The 22,908-nt window shown below is 42.8% G+C and overlaps 3 protein-coding genes across 6 annotated transcripts; 2 read left to right on the plus strand and 1 right to left on the minus strand.

Annotated features, from left to right (window-relative positions):
• Positions 1–3: 3 nt before the first annotated feature.
• LOC139913700 (dynactin subunit 6-like) lies at positions 4–2,824 on the minus strand. Of its 2 annotated transcripts, XM_071901817.2 has the most exons (7): positions 2,769–2,824; positions 2,503–2,567; positions 2,225–2,330; positions 2,005–2,093; positions 1,834–1,881; positions 1,234–1,376; positions 4–360 (listed from the first exon to the last, which is right to left on the minus strand). In XM_071901817.2, the coding sequence occupies exons 1-7, from the start codon at positions 2,795–2,797 to the stop codon at positions 265–267; spliced, it is 576 nt and encodes a 191-aa protein (XP_071757918.1). In that variant the 5' UTR covers positions 2,798–2,824; the 3' UTR covers positions 4–264. The 2 variants fall into 2 exon arrangements, with proteins under 2 accessions (XP_071757918.1, XP_078138754.1); XM_078282628.1 differs by lacking the exon at positions 2,503–2,567 and having other exon boundaries at positions 2,769–2,821.
• Positions 2,825–3,719: 895 nt separating this feature from the next.
• On the plus strand, positions 3,720–12,619 carry hgsnat (heparan-alpha-glucosaminide N-acetyltransferase). 2 transcript variants are annotated; one of them, XM_071901840.2, is made up of 18 exons: positions 3,720–3,907; positions 4,804–4,919; positions 5,041–5,177; positions 5,675–5,793; positions 5,934–6,003; positions 6,432–6,501; positions 7,085–7,188; positions 7,615–7,691; positions 7,866–7,896; positions 8,576–8,736; positions 8,915–9,030; positions 9,216–9,337; positions 9,511–9,637; positions 9,875–9,961; positions 10,096–10,173; positions 10,387–10,457; positions 11,012–11,124; positions 11,435–12,619. In XM_071901840.2, the coding sequence occupies exons 1-18, from the start codon at positions 3,727–3,729 to the stop codon at positions 11,614–11,616; spliced, it is 1,962 nt and encodes a 653-aa protein (XP_071757941.2). In that variant the 5' UTR covers positions 3,720–3,726; the 3' UTR covers positions 11,617–12,619. The 2 variants fall into 2 exon arrangements, with proteins under 2 accessions (XP_071757941.2, XP_078147905.1); XM_078291779.1 differs by lacking the exon at positions 3,720–3,907 and adding an exon at positions 4,283–4,434.
• Positions 12,620–13,297: 678 nt separating this feature from the next.
• rbpja (recombination signal binding protein for immunoglobulin kappa J region a) lies at positions 13,298–22,020 on the plus strand. Of its 2 annotated transcripts, none has more exons than XM_071901815.2 (11): positions 13,298–13,365; positions 14,198–14,236; positions 14,407–14,502; positions 14,639–14,804; positions 16,013–16,187; positions 16,386–16,523; positions 16,802–16,914; positions 17,146–17,286; positions 17,951–18,106; positions 18,264–18,367; positions 18,507–22,020. In XM_071901815.2, exons 1-11 carry the CDS (start codon positions 13,346–13,348, stop codon positions 18,859–18,861), a joined length of 1,503 nt encoding a protein of 500 aa, XP_071757916.1. In that variant the 5' UTR covers positions 13,298–13,345; the 3' UTR covers positions 18,862–22,020. The 2 variants fall into 2 exon arrangements, with proteins under 2 accessions (XP_071757916.1, XP_078138593.1); XM_078282467.1 differs by having other exon boundaries at positions 16,802–16,836.
• The last annotated feature ends 888 nt before the right edge of the window (positions 22,021–22,908 follow it).

Raw genomic sequence — 22,908 nt, forward strand, 5'->3', positions numbered from 1 at the left:
ACTCTGTCTACATGAAATACAACACCACCAGCATTTTTGAGGTTATTTTATTAGTCATAGAAAACATACAGATAAATGACTTATCTGCTCTTAATGGTTAAAGTACAAAATTATTTTAGTGACAAAGAAGAAAAAAGTACTGACAAAGCTAGCTACATTTTACATAATTATATACATTCAGACTTCCCTCCAGTAAGATGTTTTAAATATGCCAATTCTCGTCTTGGTAAAAAAGTCAATCGGTCATTCCTAATAAGTGTGAAGTTAGTTTTTAGCTTGTATTGTGGCTTTGACGGTTTTCTTTAAATGGTGGTAGTTTGGCAAGATCTTCATCAGAAAGTCAAGCTGGAGAGTCTGGGGCTGGAGAAGATGAGAAAGACAAAGGAATTAATACAGAAAAGAGACAGAAGAGGCGCTTTTCATAATTCTTTCCCTTTGACCACCTTCACAGACATTGGGCATGTCTGGAAAACCTTGTACCTGCTTACTAGTGGGCTGTTAGACTACAATGAATTAAAAAAAAAGATTTGTTTTCCAGGACTGATGGACAGTTTTCAGACATCGCAAAAAATGCTATTGAGGTCAGTGAAGTTGCAAAGATGGAAAGATTTGTGACATTTAACATGTTCGCATTGTGCCTCAATTTGTCTCTTTAAGCGTGTGCATTTGTAGAGGTTTTATTCCATCTCTGAGACAGAAACACTCCTGCTATCCTCGCTCCCACCATTGCTCCCACACCACCAGTTTTTACTACCATACACAACAGCCTCTTGTCCAAAATCACCATCAAAGCAGGCATTATGAAGTGAGCCACTGCTCATTATTAGTCCATGCACAAGGCCACACCTCAGTGGGGTTAACTCTTGTTGATAGTGTCGCTCACATCTTGGGCTTTAAATAAAAACAAACTTTGATAAATAACTTGGTTACAAATTTGGCATACTCTACAAAGTTAGATGCATCTAACCTGTGTAATTCATATAAACTCATGACTACAAGATCAACACTAACATGTTGGTAGGGCAGGTCTGCTATAGAAATCCCTAATTTTCAGTTTTCCTCCTCTTCGCTGACCTTCCCTTCCCTTCAATGTAATCTGACAACAGTCAGATCAAGAGTTAGCTAAATTCTTACAGCTAGACAGCTAAGTGAAAGTATAGGGGGGGTGACAATTCAACCCTTACCGTAACCGAGCGCTACCCGTCCCCCCCACCCCCCCGTGTATCCATGTACCTGTGGTCTCTCTGTCTGGACTCGTCTCATACATCCAGAGCCGTAGATGACCGTGTTCTCAGGTATGACCTCGCAGGTGTTGACCTGGCAGAAGGCACCGATGATACAACCACTGGTGAGGATCACATTCCTCCCAACGTCAGCTAGACGACAGAACAGAGGACAAGACATTTGATACAGTGACTGACACACAGTACAACACATCAGACCTGGGTCAAATAATTACTTGAAATACTTCTCAAAGTTTGTGTGAAGTACCAGGTGGGTGGGGTTTGCCTTTTAGTACAATTCTGTTTTTCTGTAGGCAGGTTATCATTCACATAACAGCATTTTGAAAGCTTTTAGCCATCATTCTCTGACTGGATTAATTTGGCCTGGTGCTAAATATTATTACATGTGACAAACTCCACCCATCTGGCCCTTTAGACAGGGCAAAACTAATGCTGCAAAACAAGAAAAAGGATTTGCAAGTACTATTTGACCCAGGTCTGCAACTAATACATCTAAATATTCCATCCTTTTCCCAAGATGTGTGTTACACTTGCCCACAGCCCTACATGAACAGAGAGTGAAACCCAAACACAGATTAAAACAACCCACCTTTGGATTCTATCACATTGTTGTCCCCAATTTTCAGGGCTTGCGACACTATTAGTGGTTGGTTAAGGGAAAGTTTGTTTCTGATGACTGAGCATCATCACATATTACAACATAAATTGACTTGGCCTACAGAATCAGCTGGGTTCATGATTACACCAGTCAAAAGGATACCGCATCCAACTTCAAACACATTGTTGATACCAATGGTCATGGTCTTCGGTTCCACTCCCTCAGACTCTGGTGTGATGTTCTCTGGGTAACTGTTGGGCGGATTAGACAAGCAAGCTTATAGTTCATATAATGCTAGGAAGGGTGATACAGAAGAGGAAGACTGTGTAAAAAGGTGGCTAAAATAGAGAAGTACATTGAGATAAAGTGGATCTTACATCACCTATTAATGATGAGAGCTTGCTCCTCTATTAAATTGCCTTCTCCAATCACGATGGGTCCTGCCTCTGCGATGATACGAGCTTTGGGGTGGACCACTGTCCTGGAGCCTGGGAAAACACAGGGAACATGTTTGAAAATCACTGGATCACACTTGATTAAAACCTGTAAAATTAGACTGGATAGCTTAAAGATGAGGGGATTAGTTACATAAAGAAATAGAAGTTTTGTCAAGTCAGCATTGATTAGTTGCGAGTGGCCAACAATGAAGTATCTTCTTACCAATAGTTACATCTCCTCTGATTTCACTTTCAACACAAACAACTGCTCCGGCAGCTATTTTGACACTGAAAAAGCAAAACAATTAGCGAGGAGCTGACAGGCAAAAAGGCTCAAAGGTTTTAGCTAAAGTTTAGCTAACGTAGCCACTTTGTTAAGCTGTCTAAAACTACATGATTGATTCATTGTTGTAGGTTATGAATCCGCGTGTGTGTAACAGTGCCATTCAACAACGTAAATGTGATTCAAAAAGTTAAAAACTATGTTACCTTTTCTGAACATTTTGTTTATCAGCCATAGTGACAGGGTCGGGAAAGAGCACTTCTTATTCACTCAACAATCGATTTCAAATCCTTGACACATGCTTGCGCATGCGTAAAAGCGAGTTTATAAAAAGGCAGCTGACTACAGTCAAAGATCGTGTGTATTAGCGAAGAGTCACTCCCGTCTCCTAGTCTGTGAAAGTGTACGTGGAAGTGTGTGAGCCGTGCGCTCTCCTCCAAGTTCACCTCTGGCAGGCAGACATGGCATAAAAACCATTGATATAACAGTTTAATCTCTATGATAAAAACATCACCGTTACCATAGCAACCGATCTGGTAGAGACCATTCATTGAGGCTGAAGTTGTGATACCTGAAACAAGGTTGTTTTTCTCATAAACTACTAATCACCAAACACAGCTCTGCATACTTGAACTACTTTCAGTGAGTGTGTACTTTGGTCAAAATAAATATTGGATGTTGACAACGGAAGATAGTTGCGACAGACAGAGCAAACTCTGGTCGTTTCACGATGACGTTTGTGATACTCGGACGTAGCGGAACAGTGGGCGCTCTTTGCATTTGCCTCTCATTTCTGACGTGTTGACCCAATTGAATTCTAATTAGTGTCAGTCGGGCAAATCAAGCATCTGCACGGTAAATTGCACCAAAGTTGCGCCGCAGCTTTGAAGCCTGCTTCCATGTTCACACTCCCACATCTAAAAGTGATATTTGATAAGAGATGCTCGTTTAAACTTTACCAAAGTGGATCCATCAGGTCATTTTTCAATGCCCTGATGTCCATATAGAATAAAGTCATTGAACGGTAGGAGTCACGTCGCATCAATAATGTTCCAGTAGATTATTTAGGGCCACAATGATGGAGACGAGCCAGATACGTTTTTTTGTACTTTGTCCCTTCTTGCTCCCACTACAATGTCAAAACAAGCAGGGATCGGAAGTGGCATGTATAATGGCAAGAGGAAAGTTAAGAAAAAAAACAAAAGGCACATCTCCGACCGTGGGGAGAAAGAGAGAAGTGAGAAAGTAATGACACAACCAAAGAAACACGAGCTGCTTTCTCTTGCAGTTATTGCTTTGGTTGTGGCCATTAGCGTGGCGCCGCTGACAGCTGAAATGTCTTCTTGTAAGTAACGTTAACAGTTGGCACCACAAGCGGTGCTCAGTTTTTACCTAAACTGCTGCTAGCAATCAGATACTAGCTAGCAAATTGGTTTCACAGCAGTTTCACCCTTTCATTCGTTTGAATCAGTTCGCAACAATTACAAAACTTTCGCTAACATATTAACGCTTCACCAAAATACGAGGGTTATTAAATAATTTACCTATTGAGGCATATGATCTGTTAGGTAATGGCTAGGTTAGCAAAACCCTGAACTCTACATTAAGGAAACGACAGGCAGTCAAAGAAAGAACCGCAGACGTTTGAACTTCCCTCCCAGATTGCTTTACGGATTAATATAGCATGTGACCACGGGCTCTGCAGTCACAACCTCTCAGCCCTCTCACTTCATCACATGCCTTCCTCCTCCACAGTAGCTGACTGACTGCGGTTAAATTGGGCTGCTTACCTTTCTTTTAGCCTAGCTAGCTACCACATAGTGAGATGGTTTAAGGTACCCGCTAACGTTCACACTGAACCACGGTGCTGAGGTAAATTGCAGCTTGCTAGCTACGCAGCTATAGCCTCTAAATGGGGATTACAAAGCAAAAGCCCTCACGGTTTGATTGCTCTGACTTGTAATATACAGGACAACATGGAGTCAGGAAAGCTGGCAGTAGCCAGCGAATGTGTTCTCGGTTCACTTCATAACCAGTGTAACAGCAAGTATAGTTACTCAGCTTTATTTGAAATGACAGTATCGACCAGTCTAGTAAGCAGTGGCCTCACAGTGGCTTCACTATTGGGTGTGGTCTGCTACAAAAAACGTTGAGCTGTAGCCTACACTATCTTCCCAGTGCATTTCCTCTCTTCGTATCATGTTAATGCATTTGTATGTGTATCCCTCTTCCTTATTCCAGCTGGTTCCCATCATCGTAAGGCCACAGCCCTGAAGATGGATGAGGCATTTCTGACTGTCAACAATGAGCTGGGCGATGAGGTGGTGGTGTCCTGGATGTCAGAGCACTGCTACCAGGTACTTGCTGCCCACACACATACACACACACACACACACACACACACATCAAATGTTTTCCAATCGATGCTGTGGATCCCTGACTTGTTCTGATCATGGTGATGGTTGTCCTGTGTGCTAGTGTTTGTACCAGCACCTTGGGGTGGTGCCCGCGGGGCCGGCTGCTGGCGTGCCCAGCTCAGTAGACTTCACTGTGAGCACACAACACGGCATCACTCTGCAGCTCAACAGCTCCCCGATCACCCTGGAGCTCTGCACGTAAGCTACTGAACACGGACGCACATGTGTTCCGACACACACCAGACCTGCGTCAAAAAAAACTGTCAAGTATATTCTGCTGAATATCACCCTGAAATTGATGAGTTGGATATTCAGATCTCTCTTACAAACACAGTAGTTTGTGTTATATGTACCTGAACAAACATGATTTCAATGTGTTTGAAGATCTAAGATGATTTGGGGGGGAAAAAAATAAAATAATAGTCATTGCCTAAACATTAATATATGACCGTTAAGACATTTGAATGAAAATCTACCTCTAAAATTAAACATTTTAATAGAAATATTTAAATAGATTTGACTGATTTTCCAGCATTTTTGAAGAAATAATTTTTCATGTGTGTGCTGTGTGTCGACACTGTGTACATTTGATTGATGACATACACAAATGGATTCTGCGTGCAGCGTGTGTGTGTATTGCTCGGCCTGGTCTGGCTGGCTTGCTGTCTAATTAGCATATTGTCTCTAATGCCTAGGGTTCCGTTCCACTTCGGGGAGCGTGGGAACTATTCTCTGTGGGTGAAAAATCTGAACGACTCCTCAGTGGTCAACTGCTCCATGGTGACTGATGCAGACCCTGTCAACAGCTACATACGTGAGTCTCATACACACATACATGCATAAGCCCATATTAAATAGATGTATTGTCATATATTTTGATTCTGTTCATTCACTCCGACCCCCCTCTACAAAGAATATACTGTGTTTGAGCCATGCGCCGCTCTCTCCCCACAGCGATCTTGATAGCTTTCCTGCTGTTTGCTGGACTGGCCATAGTGTCCGCCATTGCAGGAACAATACTGAGGTAAACTCCCTTTTACTATTTATTCAATAAATTCAGTAAATGCCTAAGTAAAGCTGTGTTGTGTGGACTGATTGAATACTGCAGCGGTTCTCAATTTTATCAATGCCATTCATCCGTTTTATGTATTTATTACTGATTGGAAGTGTCACATAATGTCAGGTATAATCATACAAAAAGTGATAGCAAAGTATAAACGTAGCAAAATATAAATTAAAATGTTAGATTTGATTGATTTTAATGTTGCTGATGTAATATTTGTGTTCGGCAGTGGTTTTAGCATTTAAACAAAACTTTAATCCCCACCTGAGTTCATGCCACAGCACAGCAATTAGAACTGCTGCTGCTCTATTTCTTATGTCCTGAGTGGAAACTGTGAGCACGGGTGTATCAAGGAAACACTCCTAACCGGCTGATTACGTCTTGTCCAGGCTTGATGTAGTGAAGAACATCCTCTTCCGACTGGGCAGTTCCATGGAGACGGAGAGGCTCATCAACTCTGTGAGTGTTTCTGTGGGACAGTGGTTTGCATGGAGGGCATGTTTATGATCACAGACCCCAGGACCTGATTTGGCCAAGGATGGTTCTGTAACTACACCAGCCATGGTGCATGATTACTACGGTTAGACTGATGTATTGGTTTGCGTGTATATAGAGAGCTGCTAACCACCTACAGTAATTTCATTAGTATGGGTTTAAATGAGTTTGAGTGTCCCATGATGGTCTAAATGCTGCTACAGAGGCTTTTCCACCCTGACATGAATACAAATCTGGGGGAAGTACTGAATCCTTGTAACTTTTTGGCATATAAACGGTCAAATTTAACGAGATTGAATATTGGCACAAAAGCTATCAGCTATCAGCTACTTCTGTCTCGATATTGGCCTTCAAAAACCCATATTGGTTGAACCCCAAATGATTTTTGCAAGGGATAACCAGTGCTATTATGTATAATTCTGTATAATGTCATCATGTCTGTCTCAAATCACATTTATTTGCTGTAACTCATGGCAGATCTGTATTTGTTTTTAATTCCAGAGGGTGCAATGCAGTGTTGATATCTAACTTTTCTCCCATCATCCAGGAACTGGGCTCCCCAGGCAGGATAGTGGAGCCAGTGACCGACAGCATCCTCCCTCCCCCTCCCACCCCCAGCAAGAGGCTGCGCTCCCTGGACACATTCAGAGGGTAGCCGCCGCCGCAAGCCCCCCCCCACCCCCCCACCCCCCCCGGCAGCTCTGCTGTTCCTTCAAAAAATGACATTGGCTGAATTACAGCTCAGCGGGACTGCGTAACTGAATTACTCTGATATCATGTGATTTTGGCTGCATTGTGAGATTTAGGCAGCTGACCACCATGTTGGCATTCAAGAATGTGCCCACACTGTAATGTTATCATGGATCCAGCGCCAAAGGGGATACAGTATTTGCTTCTACATGGATTATCCTTGATAAAGTGACCGATTTAATTATATTTCTTTTATCCTTATTTGCTTTTATTAAAACATGGTTAGTATGTCCATGTACCTTAGCTGTTGTTGTTTGGTGTGATGCTGCACACCGGATGGATAAAGAATTGCCTTTCAGTAATGTTGCATTTTCCATCTCCTCTCAGTCTCTCCTTGGTCATTATGGTGTTTGTGAACTATGGAGGCGGGAGATACTGGTTCTTCAGACATGAGAGCTGGAACGGTGAGCCCAGCTTTGTCTCTTATTTCTTTTTAACCATGTCACAAATTTAGTCGCGTATCTACCTAGCCTTGGCCACACACTCTATCTCAATACCCCCAGTTACTGCATTGTGGGTTTCAGAAATGCTACTTTTGGTCACGTTGAAGCCAGTATTTCCTGTTTGTCTCTTTACAGGTCTTACTGTTGCTGATCTGGTCTTCCCTTGGTAAGCTCAGTTGCGGTTTCCTTCTACAGTTTTATTACTAACAGATACATTTGACAAGTATTTTTTACAAATCTTTTAAAAAATTCCACTCAAAAAACCAAACACATGCAAAGTAAATGTATAGAAATTGTCCTTATGTGATAATAATGTTATGGGATAAAAGAGTGAAAGAACCAAGGACTCATTCAACCCCATTGCAATCATATTGTGCAATTTACACATGAAATGAAGTAGCGTGTTTTGCTTGTGTATGAGATATGTCCATATGTGTTTTTGTTGTTAGTGTTTTTGTTGTATTTTTAATCATGTTATTATTGTGTGTTTTATTGTAAACTCTGTCTGCAAACCAAAATTTCCTCAAGGGAAAATAAAGTTTTGAATTGAATTTAACTACAAGGTAACTAGGTTTGGAACTAGACCTCAAACTAAAACTTCCCCCACCCCTAAAAAAAATCCCAGGGGAAACAGTGCTGTACCAAATAAATAAACCTTATCAGCTCCTTTTGTCCTTTGGGTAAGGCTTTGAGTCAAGAAGTGAAAAATCCAATGTTCACATTGTGAGTGAACCTTATCTCCTTTCCTCGCTCTCTTTCCCCTCATTCCATCCTCCTTTCTTTCCTTGCACCACTTCTCTCTTTGTCCCATTCCTCCGCTCCCCCCCGTCCCTCCCTCCCACCAGGTTTGTGTTCATAATGGGGACGTCCATCGCCCTGTCAGTCAACTCTCTGCTGCGCGGAGGCTCGACTCGCTGCTCCCTGCTGTGGAAGACTGTGTGGAGGAGCCTGCAGCTCTTCATCATAGGAGTCCTCGTCATCAACCCCAACTACTGCCAGGGACCCTGTGAGTATACAGACGTGCATGTATTCAGGTGTAGCTATATTAGCCACACCCATTAAGACAGCTCATTCTCTTGTTCTTTAAACTGGGTGCACTTGTGTGTGTGTGTGTGTCTGCCTTTGTTTACATGCCTGTGTGTTCCCGTTCCATGTGTGCTCACTCTCTCCACCCTCATCCACAGTGTCCTGGGACAACCTGCGGATCCCAGGTGTGCTGCAGCGCCTGGCCTGGTCATACCTGGTTGTAGCCTGCCTGGATCTGTTGGTGGCCAGAGCTCGCCTGGACATCCTGCCCATGGTCAGTCATCGCCTCCATTGTACTCTCATGCTTTCGTTCTAATTTCATTTTTTATGTTTAATTGGCACAGCAGTTAATTTAAACTCTCTCTTGTTAACTTATTTCTGCTAAATGTATTTGTGATCAAAGTTATAGGTATGTGCGTTGTTTAGGGGCAGCTTGTTGTGAGTGTCTATATTTCCCAGGATGCATGGTGGTACCCTGGTGGTGAGATCCTGCTGTACTGGCCAGCGTGGCTGGTTGTGCTTCTATTGGAAAGCATCTGGCTCTGCTTCACTTTCCTCCTTCCTGTGCCAGGCTGCCCAACGTGAGTCAAACGGATCTGTGTCTGTGTCTGTCTGTGTGTCTGTCTATGTTTGTATGTATGCACGTGTGCCTTTTTCGATCATGACCTATGATGTCAACTCCTCCAGAGTTTGCCTTAACCTTGCTGTCTATCCCCTGACTCTTACTTTAATAACATTGACCTTTTCTGTGCAGTGGCTACCTGGGTCCGGGTGGGATTGGGGACATGGGCCTGTACGCCAACTGCACCGGTGGAGCGGCTGGGTTCATCGACCGCTGGCTGCTGGGAGAAAAACACATCTATCAGACCCCCTCCTCGCGGGTTAGTGACCGGCAAAACAACCAAAAACATACCAACTATAGACACATTTACTCTTTTTATAACTTAAGGTGTTGAGCTTGAGCTTTCAAATCAGTTTTCTCTCAAATGCGTCCCATTTTTCATAGCTAGTGAACCTTTAGAGGTGATGGAAGGCTAGGCTGTCTTGTAGCAGGAAACCATAGTTTTATTGTATAACTATATTCAGAATGATCTTATTCTGTTTGCATTTCAATCAAGGTAATTTATGCGACTCGCATGCCATATGACCCAGAAGGTGTTCTGGGCAGCATCAACTCTATCCTCATGGCTTTCCTTGGACTACAGGTTTGTTATCTGTCTCTTGTCCCTCTCTTCTGTCTCTTGCTCTTTTTCATATTTCCGATTCTGAGGAAACTATCATCTAGCTTGTTGGAACTACCAGACTAAATAACTTTATGATTTATTTTTGATTCTCCCAGGCAGGAAAGATCATCTTACACTACAAAGATCTCCACTCAAAAATAATGTCTAGGTTCCTCATATGGGGCCTCGTATTGGTAAGCTGATTATCTTGCTACTTCACATCTTTACAGTACATGTGTAAATCTGTCAATGATATAATATATATATATAATATAATGATTCACTGCATTGCAATGTAGTATCTCTGTCACAATGTTTGTGTCTTTTCAGAAAGAGATCATTTTTTTTCTGTACTCTTATCCTGTCCATGTTGAGTGTTGTTGAATATTGTCTGTTGTACCACACAGGGAATCATATCAGCGGTTCTTACCAAGTGTTCCAGAGACCAGGGCTTCATTCCTGTCAACAAGAACCTATGGTAAAGATCATGTGTCTTTTTAGATGGGACACTCTTGCTTGCGCTTGCTGCTTGGTACAGCAAGTTGTAGTAGCGCAAAAAAATGTTTTATTCCTAGCTTGTCATCTTGTTAGTGTTGTATTCCCTTGTTGTAACTATTGGACACAGGTGTTTCATCACAAAACGCAACATAAAAGTGTAACTAGGTTGAGTTTTGGGCACAAGGTCACTGTGCTGGGTGCGGTGCCGTGCCCGTGCTTTGCTCGGCACAGTGGAAATTCGTTAATACACGGGGCGAGCCATTGGGAATAATGGGTTTTAGAGTGCAGGGGTGAGGTTATGGTGTCCTGTATGAAAGTAGCTTTAGGCAATGACTGTTTTCCTGATATATTATGCTAATTAGAGTAAGAGTAATATCATGCTTTAAAAAGAGTGCGGTCCACAAAGTGGGACAAAGGGAATCCCCAGACAGATTAAAAGTCCCCAAACATGCAGAGATATCCTTTAGAGTTACATTTTTGCAGTAGAATGTGTCTTTAATGGTGCTGCACATTTTCTGCCCATGTGACTTCTAGGTCTCTGACCTATGTGACAACACTGGCCTGTTTTGCCTATGTGGTGCTGGTCCTGGTCTACTACACAGTGGATGTGAAGAAGTGGTGGACTGGAGCCCCCTTCTACTACCCCGGTGAGCACTGATCTCTATTCCCAGGCATTCACCAAGAGCAGGGTTGGATGACACAAACATTTATATGTTGCAAACATGCTGTAGTCTTCAACAGTCCATATCTACAAGTTTACACCATCAGTAAACTGAGTCTGTTCTCTTGAAGCCAGCAAACTTCTGGCTTGGTGTGTGTTTTTGGGTAATCAGAAACAAAATGAAGTTACCAATTTACATTTTTTTGCATCTCAGACTTTGATTACTGGTGTGAAAATACCCTTAAATGACCTTTGTGACCCATGCCTTACCTTTCCACTTGTGTGCATGATTCCAGGTATGAACTCCATCCTCGTGTACGTGGGCCACGAAGTGTTTGAGGAGTACTTCCCCTTCCGTTGGCGTATGGCCAACAGCCAATCCCACGCTGAGCACCTCACCCAGAACCTCCTGGCTACTTCCTGTTGGGTTCTCATCTCCTTCCTGCTCTACAGGAAGAAGATTTTCTGGAAGATTTAGAACCGGAGCCCTAAAGACTGAGGGGGCGTTCAGCCATCAGGAGCAGAGGACCATGTTTCATGAACACAGCTGGAGTTTTGTTTTGGAGGTTAAAACATTTGGAAAACCGAGAACAGGAGAATGTGTTCTCTTAACATGTTGTCATAGCAGCAGTTCTCTGTTTCTAAATGTTTGTGGGTTATTAGTTTCAAGAAGTACCTCTTTTGTTTCTTTAAATGTTCTAATTTTGGGTCACCGCTGTATTTGGCCCCAAATGTTTAAAGACTTTCTCCAAAGATTTCCTGATTTGGAGCAGCATATTCCTGCCAAGTATCTTAACTCAGGAAGAATTGTCCTAAGATTTGTTTGAGAAGGTGAGAACTAAGAAGACTGACATTGCTAGTTTGCTGTTTGTCTATATGTAATAGACATTTACAATTTCATTCTACAACCAAGAAATCTTAGTTATCACAGACTACATCCGATTTATGGTGCTTGTATTTGCATTTGCATTTTGGGTAATGCAGACGTCTGTGTGTGGGTATGTGTGTGTGTGTGTGTGTGTGCGCGCGTGCGCGCTCCTACGTGTCTTTTTTTTTTTTTCTCAATTTGATCAGGCTACTACAAACAGAAGTCACAGGCCTGGCCTTTTTCACATATTAGCCTTGCCAATAATGATTCACCTTTCTTTTGCCAAAAGTATCAGTTCAGTGAGTACCCATGTGCCATGATATGAAAGTACAGAATATTTATATAATGCTACTGTACAATAATTGAATTGGGGGAAAAAAAATATTTGAGGATTTCTTGTAGTTTATGTAATAATGGTGTGTTGCCATTGCTCCTCCATATAAATATGTTTCCCCTATGGTTTGCCAATGGATTTAAATGTTAAATTTCATAAACATTTTATGCAAAATCATGTACATTCTGTAGAATATCTCAATTCTGTAAATGTTTTGGGAAAATTGCACATCTATTACTGTCTTCATTGATGAGTTTCATTTCGTCAAACTTTTATACAATGTTGGGTATTTACCATTTAAATATACTTTTATTGTAATAAAACTTGATCTATTAAAACTTGATCCTAAATGAAATGTGTAATGTTGCCTTTTTAAGGAGGGTTTTTATGGTAATGTGGCTTTATTATGCATGGTCATTTCTTTTTGATCAGTCACCAAGTCTCATGTAAGCCAAGGACATACTTTCCCTGAGAACGAATAGGCTATCTATTTATTTGTATTTTCTTATCAAGCCAGTATGAAGAATAATATTTTCCCAGTGTCATGGCCTCAGTTCATACTTGTCTGCATCCTCGAGGTGTCTTTTCTAGCCCTTCAGTGCAGAGAGGTGTAGCTGAGTTTATTGCTCAATAAGGCGTGGGAATCGAGTTACAGTGCGGTGCCTTGTGAAAAAAAAAAGACGAGCAGGTTATGAGGGTATCTCTTCATCTCGCGATAGGATTGGTCTACCTTCATTCATGTCTATTGTGAGAGTTTTTCTGGTCTCGCGCGACTTGGTAACTTTCCCACGCCTGTTGTTGTGGCGTCTGCCCTCTGCCCGTCGCCCCCTCCCTCCCTCCCTCCCTCTCTTCTCACCCCTTTACCCCGTCACACCTCCCCCTCTTTCTCTCCCTTCTTCTTTTCCTTCCAGTCTGGTTCTTCTGTTGTGCCGTTGGCTTTGGTAAGGGGCTGGGGGAGGGATCTCGCGATTGTTGGACTTTTTTGGGGGGGAGAGTTATTGGAAGATGGCGCCCGTTGTGACGGGGTAAGTGTTGAAATTCAAAGCAAAATGAAGCTAGAATTGTTGAAAAGTTTAGTTTGGTTGCTTTAGTGAGCTTTTGCGATTTTGTTGAGTTTTTGCAGAATGTTTTTGGAGTGTTGATGTCGCTGCCTGTGGCCTCAACAAACTGGACCCACACTAACTGTTACATGCTACTTTGTCTGTGGCTCAATGTTGGGCCAGTTGTTCTCCAAAAGTCGCCACTCTTCTTCGCAGTATCACTTACTTTCTCTACCTTACTTGCTGAACTATCGTACGATATTAACTTAGTGTCTTTCAGAAGCGAGTTTTATCAGTCTCTGTGTTTGACTTCCTGGCTTATTTCTTTTGTATGTTATGATATGTACGTTCGGGTCGAGAAAGTTGAGTAAAACAACAAAGTAACAATGTTACTTCTCAGACTGGAAACAGTGTTACATTAGAGCACGGAGTAGTTTGATTTCACTATTGATCACTAGAAACTAGCACAGAGGGAATGTGAAAGGACGACTGCTCTGTTCAGAGGTTTTACTGTACCACTGTGGGCTACTATTAACCATGTACAGTATTACACAGTTGAATGGCTCTATACCAAGCCATATCTCACAACAGAGGACACAATCTGGGTCTATGGTCTTATGTGTATTTATTTGGGTCCTTGATATGAAAATGTTTGGCCACCCTGACCACTGCATTAATCCATTTCAAATGTCACTAACTTTGCCATCCTAGTATTAAACCTTCAGGCCAATGTGTTGTTTTTATGAGCTCGGCTACATTTACCCCTGCGTTGAAACCATGTGTACACAACTTCCAAGTTAATGGTTTGGTTTTGCAGGAAGTTTGGTGAGCGACCTCAACCTCAACGTTTGACAAGGTAAAAGCAACCACAGGCAAAATCACCCCATGCACAACCCCAGTTCTAGCAAGCCCTCGGTACAAAATGCTTTAGGGAAACAACTTAACTCTGTCAAAGTAGATGCTGTTTTCATACTGGCACAATGTGTGCTGCGCTGTCAAAATGCTATCTTGTGTTTTCCCCCTTAGGGAGGCTATGAGGAATTACTTGAAGGAGAAAGATGATCAAACAGTGCTTATACTACACGCAAAAGTTGCACAGAAGTCATATGGCAATGAGAAAAGGTTGGTGTGTGACTGTTATCAGCTGCGTTTGTTGAATGTGTGTGTGTATTGGAGAGAGCGTGAGATATCTACAGGTCCAAATAGACACATTGGGCCACCTTGTGTATGTGTTTTGACCTCTTCTTGTCTCAATTAGGTTTTTCTGCCCTCCACCGTGTGTGTATCTGATGGGCAGTGGCTGGCAGAAGAAGCTGGAGACGATGGAGAGGGAGGGCTGCTCGGAGCAGGAGGCCCAGCCCTGTGCCTTCATTGGCATAGGCAACAGTGAGCAGGAGATGCAGCAGCTCAACCTGGAGGGGAAGGTCGGTACACATTCGTCATAACGCATTACTCCAGTGGTTTTATTGATGTGTCTTTCTGATAATGTGTGCAACCTACACGGCACACACACTTCCCCTAGTTCACTCATGCTAACATCATACAAGTTATTTAGAAAATGTCTCTAGCTCTCTGTCTGAATTTTTGTTCCACCACTGATGCACCAAAGTATACACAAAATAACCACAGCATGCACTGTACACATGTGAGCTGCTTCCCTTTTCACTTTAACCATATCCTGTGTTGTTGTTGTTGCAAAAAGGATAATTCTATAATGACTGGAGTTTTTGTAGATGGTTTTCCAGTGCTTTTATCACGTTATGGGATATTTGCTATTTCTCCCGCTTGTCATGGAGTTTTTCAAAGTAAATATTTTGAGATAAGATAAGATAGCACTTTATTAATCCCCTTGGGGAAATTCAGAAATTCATAAACGCTGTCTAAATATTATGAGGTCCTCCCAGTAAAGAAGAGGGCACCAATTTTATGATGTAATTGTGTAAAATCAAACTTTATTCTCCATTTAATTTTATGAACTAAAGCTACCAGAAGCATCTTGCTTTGGTTTGTCTGTTGGCTTGAATGGGTTGTGATTGACAGAATTTGGGTTTTAAAAACAGCCGCAGTGAACATCAGCTTTTGGTTGAAACTTTTATTTTGGCGAGGAAAATTAAGTAAGACGGCGCCTCCTGTCTTATCTTGTGGTTTGAATCTGTGAGCGGAAGTTCTTTCAAAATGTAAAAGTTGATAACCTGATATTAGCGTTGTGATGAAACTTCAAAACACAGTCGGCGGCCTCTAGTTCACATTGATGGGTTGCCTTTACCATCTGAATTGGAAGTCTCCAGAGTTGTTTTCTATGCCGTTTGGAACTGAATGGGAGTGAATGAGACTGAGAGGTGTGGCAAAACTGATTTAAAAATATCTTTAATCGTGGCCCATGCATGTAAAAACTGTCACAATTGACGTTAGAAAATGTAAAACATTTGCAAAAACTTAAATCACGCTGAATTTGTTCTTTAACTACATTTACACTCAGAGTTGATATTCTTGCATGTCCTCTGCACCCTTTCAGCTGATAAACATGCTATCAGAGGGAGAGAGGGAGGTGAAAGAGGGACAAGCAAACAAACACACACACACACACACACACGCACAAAACCCCTAACCTATATCTTCCCCTCCCCATTAGCACTTCTGCACAGCTAAGACGCTGTACATCAGTGACTCGGATAAAAGGAAACACTTCATGCTTTCTGTGAAGATGTTGTATGGGAACAGCTCCGACATAGGAGTCTTCCTCAGCAAGAGGATCAAGGTCATCTCCAAGCCCTCCAAGAAGAAACAATCCCTGAAGAATGCAGACTGTGAGTGGGAATATGTGTGAACGCACGCACGCATGCACACACACACGCAAGTGTAAAGTACAGCTGTATGGTTTCACTGCGCGCTGACATTTCGGTTTCAAAGATCAAGTATATTGTTCAACTCCACGGTTTCTCGTTGACCGTAGATACACTTCCTTATTCTCTCTCTCGCTCTCTCGTTCTCCCTCTCTACTCCAGTGTGTATAGCGTCGGGGACGAAGGTGGCGTTGTTTAACCGTCTGCGCTCCCAGACGGTCAGTACCAGGTATCTTCATGTGGAGGGGGGAAACTTCCATGCCAGCTCCCAGCAGTGGGGGGCCTTCCACATCCACCTCTGTGAGTCACACATTCTCTCCTTGTTCTTTCTTTGTTTCATTTTTTCTCTATTCCCTTCAAGTTTATTATGACCTTATTAACAGTGCTTAACAGTGATTGTGTACTCATGTTTTAATGATATTGTTTTCTTTTTTGATTATGTTCCTTGGCAATTTGCAATCAACCTCCACAACCAATAAATGACACTGATCAGGGACGCCTATGTAAGAGCTAGAGAAGGGATTTATAAACATAGGGATAAAAATAACATTATGCATGTGTTCTCTCTTTCTGTCTAGTGGACGATGAGGAGTCAGAAGGAGAGGAGTTTGCTGTGAGAGACGGTTATATTCACTATGGCCAGACGGTCAAATTGGTCTGCTCTGTTACTGGCATGGCCTTGCCCAGACTGGTATGTGTGTGTCTGTGTCAGTCTGTTTGTGAGAAAGTGAGCAGTGATGCCACATGGGTGTTTTTAAGTGCATGTAAGCATTTGTAGTGTGTGGGTGTTTGTAGGTGTGTGTACGCAGTGTGTCCCAGTGTGTTTGAGTTGCTATGTATCAGTTTGTACACATTTGCGTTATGTAGGGGTGTTTCTATGTGTTTTGCGACGGGTGTGTGTGTGTTTGCCCCAACTCTCCAGGTCATTCGTAAAGTGGACAAGCAGACAGCATTGTTGGATGCGGACGACCCGGTGTCCCAGCTGCACAAGTGTGCCTTCTACCTGAAAGATACAGACAGAATGTATCTCTGTCTTTCACAAGAGAGGATTATCCAGTTCCAGGTACGCAAACACACACACACACACACACACACACTGACACAGCCTCTTTTACTTTGACCAGTTTTCAATTTGTCAAATGTTTTCTTGAGTTCCCGATATGAACTTCTTCCAAATGACTATTTAGATTTTCATAAAGATTTTGCTTCTGTCACCATTGTGTGTTTGTGGTTGCTTCAATAGGAGGAGATATCTTTTGTCGAAACTCACTTTTTTTCCCTTATCTGTGTGCAGCTAAACATTGCCTATATGGAAAAGCCACCGAAGGACTTCTTAGTTAAAAATCAAAGCAGAAAATGATGTTTGAAAGATGCAGCAGTTTAAATCTTTGAACTGAAAGTAATTTTGAGAATGTCACCTCTGCGATTATTCTCTCAGTGGCTTCTTCTGAAAGAAGTGTTGTCAGCTCAGCTAAAAAGTAGTGCCATTTCTTTCTGTAAGCAACAGAATACCAAGTGTCCCGAGAGCTTCGCCTAGTGGAGGTGTGTGTGCTGTGAGATTAGCACCCACATGAGAAGTCTAGCTATGTGTTTTAATGAGCCCAGGTTCCAGGACAAAAACTGAATTCTAATCTGGGTCCCAGTCAGGAAACATTGGCAAGCTCTGTGTTTTTCCCCTCATTAGATATGGAATTGGGAAATTGAATTTATGTCTGACTTCTCTCCAGGCCACACCCTGCCCCAAAGAGACTAATAAGGAGATGATTAACGACGGGGCTTCCTGGACCATCATCAGCACTGACAAGGCAGAATACACCTTCTTCGAGGGCATGGGACCTGTCCCCACGCCTGTCACACCTGTCCCTGTGGTGGAGAGTCTACAGGTACACATGTGTTTGTAGCTGGCACTTAATCACTTTTTGTCTCTTATGCACAGACAGTAAACAGCAGGTCGGTTACCCGGTTTCCTCTCTAAGCTTCGATTAAGCTTGTACGGGCCCACACAGACTCAAAACCTTTCCTGCATGTCTCTGTGTCTAGTTGAACGGAGGTGGAGACGTGGCAATGTTGGAGCTGACAGGACAGAACTTCACCCCTAACCTCAGAGTCTGGTTTGGAGACGTGGAGGCTGACACCATGTACAGGTGTGTGAGTGTGTGTGTGAGTGTGAGTGTGAGTGTGAGTGTGTGTGCGAGTGCGAGTGCGAGTGCGTGTGCGTGTGCGTGTGCGTGTGCGTGTTTGCCTTGCACCACTCAAACCTCGTCTCATCCGCCTGTCCCCTAGGTGTGGAGAGAGCGTCCTGTGTGTGGTCCCAGACATCTCGGCCTTCAGGGAGGGCTGGCGCTGGGTCAGACAGCCGGTGCAAGTCCCCGTCACCCTGGTTCGCAGCGATGGAATCATCTACGCCACCGCCCTCACCTTCACCTACACCCCCGAACCGGGCCCCCGACCCCACTGCAGCGCCGCCGGGGCCATTCTGCGCTCACACAGCACCTCTTCGTCATCACCGGCATCCTCGTCCTCGCCATCGTCCTCCTCCTCGTTGGCCGGGCTCGGGGACGGCCAGGGGGCCTACGCCATCAGCGACTCGGCCAGTAGTATGTCGTCAGGGGCGTCGGCCATGTCGGTGCTGTCATAGTAATATCTATTTGTGTGTGTCTGTGTGTGTGTGTGTGTGTGTGTGTTGTAAATGAATGAGTGAGCAAAAGTGTGCATGTACTTCCCAAAGAGGCTCATGGACCTGTGAAGAACCGCACACCAAGTCAGTAACTCTTCATCAGAGAGCAGTTGTGTTCATCAGGAGTGCAAAGAAAAAGACAAGTTCACAGAAAAGACTTGTGATAACTAATTCTTCTCTTTAGCCCCCTCGTGTGGATTGTTGTGGATATGACAGAAGCCCCATTCAGGATCTTGAGATCCAAGATCTTCTTCACCTCAACGAAGATGGATCTATTTCCTCTGGCACCCGACTCTCACTGAAGCCTGTTTTATAAAAAAAAAAAAAAAGAACCGTTTTGTTTTATATATCTGTGGGTTTGGAAGACATTTTCACCATGCTTACTTTCTACCGAGGTCATGTTTTTTACAGAAGAGCTTGATGATTTATCAGTTGTGTGCAAGGGAAAAGCTGTTGGGGAAAATACGTTCTAATAGTAACATAGTTTCTACGGACCAAGGAATATTATTATATTATTTTATTCGTATGATATTTTATAAGCTTTTGCTGAGGTACATTTTCACATTTTTTGTATGATACTGCATAGTAAGTTCACTTTTGTTACCAAATAGAATGATTTGTCATTTTGTTGGCCCCCATTTGAGTTTTGTCTCAATGGGGAGGGCAAGGTGGAAATGGCATACCTGTCTCAATAATCTGACTGGGGCTCCTCCACTTTTCTCCTTGCCTCTTTCTTTCATTTGCTCTATTGTGTATTGGAACTGGATAGTAACATGCAGACTTCATCTCAACAGTCATTACGCAGCCTTCACTATCCTACACCTTCCACAGTGATGCAAATGAAGAGATGAGGCTAGATTTGGAAGGAGACTCTTCAGACGATTGAGACATGCCCATATCTGCCTGCAGTTGTTGTTTGCCTAGCTGCCTTAGATCTTCCAGGCCACTGGCCTTAATTGATCAGTCTCTTACTAGACTTTTTTATATCAAAAATATGTTTTTGATGAGTGTAGTGTATATGTGTATGATGTTAATGTGTAATACACTATCAGTGTATTCCGGGAGACCAAGGCCTGTGATTTCTAATCAGTTTGCTGTTTTTGTACCAGAATGCTTAAACTCAAGTTTAAACTTAGCCCCACTCTGACCCTGGCCACATGCACAGAATTGTACTATGGTGATATGGTGGTACCACTTCTTTTTCACACCAGCGAAGCCTTTCAACAAAAAGGATTCATTTGGGAGAGTTTTCCCCTCTTATATATTTTCAGAGGGAGACATGGAGTAAAGAAGAAAGGTGTAATATAAGGAGAGGGGCTGAGTAAAGCTTACATCTGTCCAGTCCTTTTTAAGATCGGTCTCTGTGCATATAGCATGGTAGTTCAGAGGGGCCTTAAGTTTCTTTTTGAGTTTGGGCCAAAGTGTTGGAAGAAGAGCTTTAACACCGTCTCTGCCTTGTAGCCTGCAGTGCTCCCCTCGCAGTTCACCTACTGCTCAACAAAATGTTGCTGGGGTTCAGCCTTGTTGAATTGGGCTTTGTCCAACATGGTGACTAACTGCAGAAACCCTGGGACTGGTCGATAAATGCTCTGTACAGAATCAAATCCCACCACATCTGTTCTCACGTCAACGTGTTTCCTTTTTTCCTGCCTCTCCGTTTACTCTACTTCAGTAGGGTGAACATGTAAATGGAAAGCTTGGACTGACTCTCACTAAACTAGCCAGTGAGAATTCAAATTACCTTTGCCTTAAAAACCACTACCTATGTGAGAGAGCTCTTCGTCTTGCTTACTGTTTCTCACAAAGTAGCCTGTTTTCTATCATGTATTTAAAGATTGAAAGATTAAAAGTAACAATTAAATGTGGTAGGTTGGCCATCTTACTGCCAGTTGGTAGTTTTCATGCCAATGAGGTAATCACTTTGTATATTGTTAGCACATATTCAGCATGCCTAAGATGCTACAAAGTAGATCGACTGGTTGCAAAGCTAAGTATTTACGTCATGGCCTCTGGTCTCAAATGGGTGCATTGTAACTTCCTGTCCTTTGTATCATTGGTGCTGTAACACATTGAAAAGGGATAGTTACTCTTGTTATGGGGATAGGTTACTACATCTTTACTGTATAGTGACTAGAATTTAACTGGTTTCTTTTTTTCCTGCTCTTCGGTCAGTTTGTACATTCACATTTTAACTAACCATTATAAGCTGCAAAACTAAAACCGGCCTGGGATCTGATGTTATGGAAGAATGTTCCCGCTCATGTTGGTACCATTGGTTGTAGAGCTTTTCCTCTCTGTTACAATGACCACTAACATTGCTCTTGCCTAAGTGTACATTATGAGGTTTTAACACTCGTACATAACAATCCAGCAACATGTTTGTGGTACCATTGAGCCCCATTTGAATAGTCTTTGCCTGCGTTCTCCATTGTTTTCTTTTTATGTTCTCATGAATATACAACAGTTGGATTTGTGCAGGTATGTCACTTGATTCGATCAAATTATGTTTCATATAAATGCTATCACAGCAGGTTGAAAAAGGATGCACTTTTCAGTATTCCTACAACATTGTAGCCTGGTGCCCGACACGGTTTCTGCAGAGGTCGAGGGATGTTTTTGGTCACTGGCACACCTGACAAAATCTCAGTCCATTCCAAAATATTGAGTTGGTTTAATGTTTGATCCTGAATAATTAGCAATTTCTTGAAAATTTTGACTCACAAAGATATTGGATCCCCAATCTACCATCTTAGTTTCTTCCTTGTTCCCACATTCTGAACTGCCTTGTTTTGGTTGTTGAGCATGCAGCTCTGTAGGGCCAGGTGTGAAGTAAGATAGTACTGACACGACGACAACTAAGAGCTAGCATGCAAAAAGAATGTCATCCAGGCAGCTCTACAGGCATTTGCCTTACTCTTGTATTCACAGAAAAAGTGCTCTTTCCTATAACAACTTGTCTGTTGTCTCTGACCAACCACTCCCTCCTTTCTCTCCCTGTATCATCCCTCCATCCTGTCAATCTTTGTCCTGTTGATTAAGTCCCTTTAAAAGCGAATCAATCTGCCAGTGTTCTTCAATGAAAGGTCATGAATTAAAAAAAAAGCTGAAGTTGGCATATCACTTGTCTGTTTTGGTGGATGTTTGTTTCTCAGGTGTTTTCACATGTTTGACGTTGGTATACATGGGTCTTTCTTTTAGCCCATTTTCTTTTACTGTTGCATCTTCCTCCCTCTCTCTATCTCTCATCCCGAATTTCCCCTAGGGGATCAATAAAGTGCATCTTATCTCATCAGCAGTGAGCAGAGCAGGCGCGATGGGAGCATATAAAACACACACTTGGATTCTGGCACAGAGCGCCTGCTGAGGCCTTGATGGACACTTGTCACCTGCGCATGCTCCACAGGCTAGGGGTCAAAACTGCCCCGCTGTATTTTTAGACTGGGAGGAGGATCGCTGGAATGAAACCTGACACTTGTTACTGTTACCATGAAACTGTGTGTGTGTGTGTGTGTGTGTGTGTGTGGTGGGGGTGGTGGCAGGGTCTGTTTGTGTCCCTCATCCTCTTGGTGGTTCGAATAATAGTTCAAAGTTTAAGAAGCTAGACAGTGAGAGTGTGTGTGTGTGTGTGTGTGTCTGAGTGTGTTTCTGTGGAAGCGACTTAGCATCAAATACTAAGCCAGATATAGACCTCAATGGAGAAAGCAACTGTCATTCCCAGACAGCCAGGCCATGACATGACATATGACATGCTACTCCTATCATGATAGTCTTGCTGTAAGGCAGGGATTGTCAAAGTGGGGTCCGGGGACCCCCAGGGGCCGTTAAAGGTTTCCAAGAGGTCCTGCAGCAAAACCAGAACCAGTACCACCACCACTTTTTTAAGTTAACAATTGGACAGTAAGAACATGATATAGGTTCATCCATAAACAGTTGTTCAGTTCTGTAACAAGTCATATCCAAGTACATAACAATGTGCATCTATTTGCCGGCTGTGTGTGTGTGTGTGTG

The sequence above is a fragment of the Centroberyx gerrardi genome, chromosome 3 (assembly GCF_048128805.1).
Source record: "Centroberyx gerrardi isolate f3 chromosome 3, fCenGer3.hap1.cur.20231027, whole genome shotgun sequence".
Lineage (NCBI taxonomy): Eukaryota > Metazoa > Chordata > Actinopteri > Beryciformes > Berycidae > Centroberyx > Centroberyx gerrardi.